Raw genomic sequence first — 9033 nt, 5'->3', positions numbered from 1 at the left:
ACAAGGGGGGGGGGGGCGCTATAGCCCCCTCTGGCGCCACCCATGTAGCCCAATATCTTAAATTGAAATCGTTTTGTTCTTTCTGATAGTGATTCAAAAAACAACATGGATGTGACACTGCCCTCAACGTGGCTGTGACTCAGATAACTGCATTGTTGTTCGTCTTGTCTTTTCCTATAGGTACAACTCTAATTTATTGATTAAAATTCTTTCAAGTTGCTGCTGTTGTTGGTAGTATGTGTCTAATATATTAGCAGCGATCTTGTTATCATTTTTAATCAATTCTGGCTTCAATATATTGTGAGTTGATTTACATTTGTTCTTTTGGCAATTCACGTGAATGAATACAAATTCTTAATATCACATGGGGAAAAAGGGTGTAATTATTAACTAACCCCTCCCCCCGCCCCTTTTATCGTTTTCCCCATTTTTAAAATATTCAAAATTTTTCTTCAAATATGCTTTTTGTGGCTTAGTAAATTCAGTTGTGCACAACATATCAAAACAAATTTTTACTCCGGAGCGTGGCTTTATAATATCATAGTATAGATATAGAGGAGAACTGGACCTGGATGCTTGAGAGTTAAGCTGTAAGTCAGGCCATACTGTATTTTTTTTAATAAAATGTTACGTCAAAAGGAAAATGTTGGCATAAAATCGACATTGGTGAGATATTGGTTGGGCCTAAACCGGACAAGAAAAAACCACTTCTTACGGCCTCGTAATGGTATTCTCAGAATTTAACGTGCACAAAACAAAATGTTGTGAAATATCTGGGTAAAGGTACATCATCTTATTTTTTTTGTCTTTATTGAGTACGGTAGGCTTTCTAAATGTTGAATATCGTTTAAAGCAATACAACTAAATCGTTATATTTAATATATATCATGGTATTGCACCAGAATGCTAAATGAGCTTAGAAAGGTTTCCAATGGACACTCATATTTTTCCAAGGGACATCAAGAACAAAAAAAACCCCACTTATATCACCACTTTTTGTTTTAACAGTATAAATTTATGCAATAGTTTACCCACACACAGGGCTATTTGGTGTCAGAAGTGCTTTAAACAAAGTTAAAATGTATTCGTCCCAGCAACAGAAACGTTATATTTGATTAAGATGCTTGTTATGTTGTTTCATAAAATAAATTTTGTCACTTTATTTACATATTTATTTATTTATTTTTAATTAATATTTTTTCTTCTTTTCTTCTGTTGTTTAAAACTGTGCCTTTTATTTTTTTGTTGTGTGAACTAGAATTTCTTTTTACTTTTTGATGTTTTTCTTTGTCTTTGTGAATGTTTTAATACTTATGTAATTTTTTTCTAGAATTTTCTATTGTTAATTGAGTTTTTGTTCTGAGTATGAAGTAAAAACAAACGCCGGCGCACCATCATTATCATTGTAATCATCATGATGGTCAACATCATCACCATCATTATCATCTTAATCATCATGATTGTCAACATCATCACCATCATTATCATTGTAATCATCATGATGGTCAACATTATCACCCTCATTATCATCGTAATCATCATGATGGTCAACATCATCACCATCATTATCATTGTAATCATCATGATGGTCAACATTATCACCATCATTATCATCGTAATCATCATGATGGTCAACATCATCACAATCATTATCATCTTAATCATCATGATTGTCAATATCATCACCATCATTATCATTGTAATCATCCTGATGGTCAACATCATCACCATCATTATCATCGTAATCATCATGGTTGTCAACATCATCACCATCATCCATTTATTCCAAATGAGGCTATAGAGGGGGATTTTTTAGAGGCCTTTTTAGAAGGGAAGTTTATTAAAATCACGGTGTTTATTCAAGTGAATTCATTAACGGTATATGTTTTTTAACAAGTTGTTGGCATGCGTTTAAAAAACGATACTTGCAGAACGATTTTTAATGTCAAAATCTCTATGTACATTTCTCTTGTTAAAGTCGTCTATAGGGGTGATTTGAATGAACGCCAAACAAAAAATCCCTCCAAATCCCTGGAAAGTATGGTTATGGATTTGAAAACCTTATTTAATCAGATTAAGAGTTCAACAATACAAATTCCTGCAACTAATTGTGCTTTTTGCTTCTCGAAGGGTATAAGGGGAGGGGGAAGTCCTCACATCCTGGCCCCAGTGGTACAACTCCTGCTAGCCTAACCAGGCAAGTATAAACGTGCCTCAAAAATGCACATACAGCACAATAATAATCATTAATTCATCAATCGATTTACCAATTTACATTTTATTTAAAAACCTGCATTTTGCAGAAATAAAACCTAATTATGTAATTTACAAATTGGATAGAAAGAAAAACCTCAATAGATAAAAATGTTTAAAAATTCAAATTGACCATTTCAAAAAATAATACAAGTCAGGTCACGCCGGTCCCCAGGGGTAAATTTTCCAATTGGAATGAGGACGAATATTATTAATAATATAATCTTGAAAATACTATACATACAATAACCAACAAGGCAAGCATTTTTGATATCAATAATGTTTATGTACCTTTATAGTTTGAAAAAGGGACGAGGATATGACCATTCTGGGCCGTAGCCAGGATAGCCAAAACCAGACCAAGTGGGGATGTGGGTACTGCCTAGAAAATCGGGCAGTGTCAAAGGGAAAAGGCTTTTAGATCGCAGCTTTGGTATTGTACAGCATTGTTGGATATGGAGAGATTAATTGTTTTATTTTATACTAGGTACATCTTTCAAATGTCTGTGGACCATTTTCGATTTGGAAGGTGTGTATAATACACGCACCCATCACACCTTTGGATACGGTCTGCCGCCTGCCATTGTGTGACTAGCCTTCTATTTTTTATTTTTGTGGAAGCTTAGATTTTATATTTAAAAAAAAAAACTGCATCCTATACTGGAATGATTTGGGCCATTTTATTTTAATTATGCAGGAATTCAGATATGTAGCACTGTCCACCATCTTTATCTCACTCCAGCAGACTGTAAAGTAAGCTGTGCGAGGAATATATTCTCTGGGCAAACATTTTGCCTAGAAATCTATCCGCGCATTTTTCGGAAAATAATGGTTGATTTTCCACACAGATTTTGCCAAATATTAGGCCTTGACCTAATATTAATATATAACAATGTATTATGCAGTAATTACGACTCTGCGCATCTATTTTCCTTGCGATTTTCAATGCAAATTTGAGATAGTGTTTGAGATATCCCATAATTACAAAAGTTTGGCCCAGGCATAAACATGTAATCAAAACATTTCAATTAAATGAAGGTATTTTCCTTAAATTTCTTAAGATATGACACTTAAAAATATTTTTAAAAATCTTATTGAAAAAAACTTGTTTGGCCTTTCAGTATCAAAATTAGCTTATTTAGCTGGTGTAAAAATTATACTATCTTTATATAATGATAAAGTGTTTATTATTATGTACAATTGCATTATATACATAATGTAAAGCGCTTAGAAGCCTTGTGGTGTTAAATGCTATGTAAGTCTAACATATAATTATTATTATTATAAATGCATTGTTGTGATATAAAAACAAAATATATCACATAATTAATGTAAAGCAACTTGGCTGTCACAAAAATATGATTCTATGTTTAAAGAATATAAAAGCACAGTATATATTTGTATAATACTGTTATATTTACCAAATGTACAATATTAAATTATGTATTTCCTATATATACTGTATTATATTATCATTTACTTCCTATATAACATATCAAATCATCATGTGTCATTATTTGCCATATGATACACTGTGGCATTAAACTCTATTGAGTGTCGTAATCGCAGTGGTGGGGGAGGAAATGTATAATATTAAATTATGTATTCTCTATATATACTGTATATTATCATTTACTCCCTATTTATCATATTAAATCTTGTGTCATTATTTGCCCTATGATACACTGTGGCATTAAACTCTATTGAGTGTTGTAATCGCAGTGGTGCGGGTGGGGGAATTATCCCTGGCCTAATCAATGTCTATTTGTCTTTTGAAATCGTCAGTACCAATGTGTAGCTATGTTCTGTCATTATTCTTCATGAGTTTCCTGGTAGTACTTCCGTAGTTTTTTAACGACTGCCTCCGTTCTAAGTTTTTCCAATACATCACTCATCTTTACAAGGTAGTTTACTTCAGTGTTTTGCCTTTCTCGCCACATAACCAGCATTTCCAGTCTTGCATCCACAGTTGGTGGTGAAAAGTCCAGCTCATCTTTATATCTCAGGTTTCTTTAGACCAATGATGCTGCCATAGGATTTCCAATCCTTTCCAAGCTCCTCTGCAATGAATTGCATATCAATGTCTCATAAGAATCCTAAACGAAAAGAAAAGACATCAATATTAAAACACTTTCAGAACATTGTGGACTTCACAGTTCGGCCAATACAAAGGTTGGTAAAATGTGTCCTGTCTATACACCATTTTATTGGGAATATTTTGAAAAAGCGAAATCTATGTAAACGGAAAACAGATGACGGAATCAATTGAAAGCGATACTGAGGACATATCGTAATACAGTATCGATCTGTTGTTCCAACATGAAACATTCTAAAAATTTCATTTTAAAAATACATTTAAATAATAATAGACAAGTTGAGTGACTGAGTGGTAAAGCAGGGGCTTTGCTAAGTACAGCCTTAACATTGGTGCTGGATGGGTCACTCCTTGCCCAGGGTTCAGTTGGTAGCACCAAGTTTTCTCAAATAAGGAATGAAAACCAGAGGTCCACTGTATTGGCTTGTGTTCAAACACTGCATTTTTTAGAAGAGTATGGGGTTACCCCGATGCTATGCTTTATTTCATCCCTTGCCTTTGTGGAATGATGAAAACATGAACCTACTACCCATCTACGATGGCTAAATAGTCACAAATAACGCCCATATGCAATTCAGCACAATGACATTGCAAGTTATGGGTTGTTATTCTGCTACTTTACATTTAACATATATCATATTACCAACCTTTGCATTTCTGGTGCACTTGATGTAATCGTCCACTAGCAAGTACTCTAACTGCTTTTAAACTGGATGGTTGATCTTCTGATACCTTTGAGCTGAAGAACTTGTTAGCAAGTTCTCTGTGTTCTTGCTCCTTCCATGCTCTGCACATTTTCTCAACATGATTTTTCCCAGCGAGATTTAGTCTTTTTCTGCTTTTTGTGTAGCCCAATATCGTATTACAAATTGTTTGTTCGTTTTGATAGGGATTCATAAAACACATATGACTCAGATATTCTGCATTGTTGTTTGTCGTGTCAAGAAAACATGATTTCAAATGGAACATGCGGATGCAGATTTTTGTTAATTTACGCAATAGTAATGATCTACCTGGTATTTGGTAAATGTTTCTCTATTATTTTCACAATATTACATAGTTCGTGCCACAACCTGTTTAGTCCATACATGATAGGTACCTGTACCACTAATTCATTGATTCAAGTTCTTTATGTATGTTGGTAGTAGTCGTCTAATTTATCAGCAACAATCTTGTTATCATTGTCAATCAATGCTGCCTTCAATGTTGTGAGTTGATTTACATTGCTTTCTTGTCTGTTCCTCCATCGGACAAGCATTTCTAAAGTGGCTTCCACAATCTGTCTCTGAAACTTTGTATCTACATCGTCAATTTCTGTTTCTGTTATTCTAAGACTCCTGGCAACAGCTTTCCAACCTCTACCCATCATCTCAGATACAAATAATAGAACATAATCTGGAATGTACCCTAAATTAAAGCAAAATTAACTCAAAGTTAAAAATACACAATAAAATATATTGGATAGATTTAAAATAAATGTTTCCCATTCCTTTGCCCAGTCAACTAGGTAGGGTCTGAGATTGCGCCCTGAGTGGAGATGGATGGTGACTTCCTGAAGACTTTGCAATTATTGTTTTGCCATTTAAATTTTTTTGTTATCATTTAATTAAAATAAAAACAGTTTCTGAATAACCTATGAGGTTCCTATGTGCATGATACAAGTGATTTGCAACTGCAAAGAAAAGTCACTATATAAATTACAATTATTATTATTATCAAAAGTATATACATAATAAAATATTGGATACATTTAAAAAAAAAGATTGAATATAATTATAAATATTTTAATCAAATTCATTTTCACCAACCTCGTACTATTCTATGTTGTGTTGAAATTTCAGGTGGATTTGCAGCAGCTTCGAGGTCGTCTGTGTAGCCACGCCTTTTACACAATCGTTCTGCAACTTGTACAAGTCCCTGTTCTCTCAATGCGCTGATCATGATTGGCATTTGGTTTGTTGATTGGCCATCTCTCCAAGTCACCAGAGTTTCCATGATGCCATCTTTCAGTGTGTTGTTGTCTGCTATGACATTAATCTTGTTCCACCCAAGTCCAAGTCGCACTAATAGTCTCCTCCAATCAGAGCCCAGATCTTCACAGACAAACAGCAGGTCTTGATCATTAAAGGATGCTGGTTAATCAAAGAAATAAAAAATGGAAGATTTATTAATGATTTCTGGTGAAATAAGGAAACATTTAAAAACCAAACCCATAATATTTAAAAGTATCAACAAATAGGTTTTCAGACTAGGACCTTGAGGTCAGAGGTTTGAAACTCTCGCTGTGCAAGTTGCTTGTGTGCTTGGGTGGCACTTTATCTACGTTTGTCTCTCTCTACCCAGGAGTATAAATGAGTACCTGGTAGGATGTTGCGGTATTGGATGTACTATTTTTGTGCGCTAAAGTATGCAGCAAATGACTAGGGATATTTCGCAGGGAGCAGAGAATGTTGCCCTTTGCGCTGGTTTTGTCGTATAATTACGCTTGTGCCTTTGATCATTCAATTTGAAATTGCTGCCTTATAAATATTTGGGTATTATTATTATTGTTATAATTACCTGGCCAGAAAATGTTTCAATTTAATTTTCAATTAAAAGCTAATAATACATTAAGCAATTTAAAATGGTTGTTTTTTGTCATTTTCCACACTCTGATCTGATTTAACAATAAGCATTTTTGTGACTGACCAAACTACACAACAAAGAATAATATTAAAATGATGTATTTTAAATAATATTAATTAATGAATATTTAATCATGAATAATGCATTACTAACCATCGTATTCATGGTGTGCTGTGGGTAATCTTCTACTGGTATCTCCACCTGCATTTGCATTGGCTTCTTTAACCTCTGACATTTGAGAGTCAAAGATTTTGTTAGCAAGCTCTGTGAGTCCTTGTTCCTTCAAAGCTCTGCACATTATCTCAACTTGATTTGTCTCATAGTTCTGTTGTTTCCTCCATTCTGTCAGCATATCCATTATGCTCTCTGGCAATTGTCTCTTATCACTCCATATTTGTTGGATCCTCTTCCAACTGAGACCCAATCTGACGCCCAGTTGTTTCCACTCCATTCCCATGCCCTGGGCGATACGAAGCAGGTGCTTCTCTTCAAGATAACCAAGACGTTCATCTGAAGTGAAAATAAAAGTAAGTCTAGCACAATAAAATAATTGGAATAATAATATTATTGTAACAAAAATAGTATATAAAATCAATAATTATAATAATACCTAATAGTCATATAGCTCTTAAAAAAAAAAAAAAATTTATGAGACACAAAATAGTAATAACCTGGTGGCGCTGTTTCAGCATCACTGGAACCTGCTGCTGGCATTGAAGAATCTACAAATGAATTAAAAACAATTTAATACAGAATCAAATGACTAAAATTGACTGCTGTCTATCACATTACATTGATCAGGACAAAATCAGCTCACATAAAGTTTTAATGGTGAATTTATACTAAATCAGAAGTGGGCATAGGCCATCTGCAGCCCAACAACAGTTTTATTGCCACCTCGAAAAAAAGAAAAAAAATTTGAAAAAGCAGTATGCAGCAAAACCATCTTCAGTTGGAAAAATTTTTGTTGGTATCAAGCTGGTTGTCTGTAATATTAATAATAAAATGGGATAATTCTGGAAATAAATCATGTTATAATTTCTGGGATAACTTTTGAATTTTGCCTCTCTGTTTGCTTTACAATAGCTTTTGATATGAAATAAATCAAATAAAATCAAAACTGAGCATAAAGGGTTGTAAAAGCAGTGCATGAATGTTGTCAATCAAAAATTTAGTTTGGCCCTCTGACCACTTTTATCCCTTTATTACTGGATAAAGCTTTCAATATTAGACATTGATTTCCAAGGAGCAATTTCAAAATTTAAAAAAAAATCTATTGTATAATAAAAAAAAAACCATAATACTAGTATAGCAGTCAAGGAAATCAAACAAAATAGACAAGTTAAAATTGAATAACATATATATATACAGATTTGATATAGAGTAATTAAATGCTGAGATTAATACCAAGTGGAATTGGTCAATGAAATGTTACCTGGGTCATTCCGTGCCAACTCAACAAATTTTCAGAAAATCATGGCTAGGTACCGTCTCAGATTTTCTTGAAACTCGGATATAATGTGCACCAACATGTCTGACGAACAAACCCAAAATTTGACTTGCCAATTCCAAGTCGTTTAGAAGTTACGGCCATTTGAAATTTTAGGGTCATACCCCTTTTTAGCTATCAATTATGACATATTTGTAAAGTTGCATTTTCAATTAGCCATATCTTCAAATAGAAGAAAGATAATTAACTGAAAACTGATATCTAGACCAACTTTTGGCTGTAGAACAGGAATATGACATGAACTTTGGTATACCTGACCCCGTTACGAAAATATTGGTTCGTAAACACCCTAACTTATTTGGTTGTGTAATTTTTCTTCCATTTTTAGACCCCATTAAAATACCCAAATCAGTTATTAAATGGGTCTTATGCAACAAATTATTAATATATAGTTGGAAATGTTTCACCACAAAAAATTCCGGATTTTTAACTTATCATTTTAGGGGGTAATCGTAGGTCAAAAGGTCATTCAGGACAAAAATGCCTCATTTTCATAGTGACCTTTGACCCTGTGGGCAAGTACGCTTGTTGTTAAAACTTGCACCATTAA

General features: G+C 33.6%; 1 protein-coding gene across 1 annotated transcript in view; it reads right to left on the bottom strand.

The window, feature by feature from the left end:
* Window positions 1-3575: 3575 nt before the first annotated feature.
* Window positions 3576-9033, bottom strand: part of LOC117112302 — a 9713-nt gene continuing 4255 nt past the window's right edge. The window contains exons 4-8 of the mRNA XM_033255369.1: window positions 7645-7695; window positions 7127-7483; window positions 6157-6480; window positions 4996-5755; window positions 3576-4349 (exon numbers count right to left, since the gene is read on the bottom strand). Of these exons, the coding sequence (XP_033111260.1) occupies window positions 5478-5755; window positions 6157-6480; window positions 7127-7483; window positions 7645-7695 (1010 nt within the window). The 3' untranslated portion in view covers window positions 3576-4349; window positions 4996-5477. The remainder of the gene's footprint in view (window positions 4350-4995; window positions 5756-6156; window positions 6481-7126; window positions 7484-7644; window positions 7696-9033) is intronic.

Source organism: Anneissia japonica, unplaced genomic scaffold (assembly GCF_011630105.1).
Source record: "Anneissia japonica isolate Jap-2015-1 unplaced genomic scaffold, ASM1163010v1 scaffold1709_len327053_cov138, whole genome shotgun sequence".
NCBI classification, from domain to species: Eukaryota; Metazoa; Echinodermata; class Crinoidea; order Comatulida; family Comatulidae; genus Anneissia; species Anneissia japonica.
The sequence above is the reverse complement of the archived record's forward strand: the minus strand, read 5'-3'. Positions and strand labels throughout refer to the sequence as shown.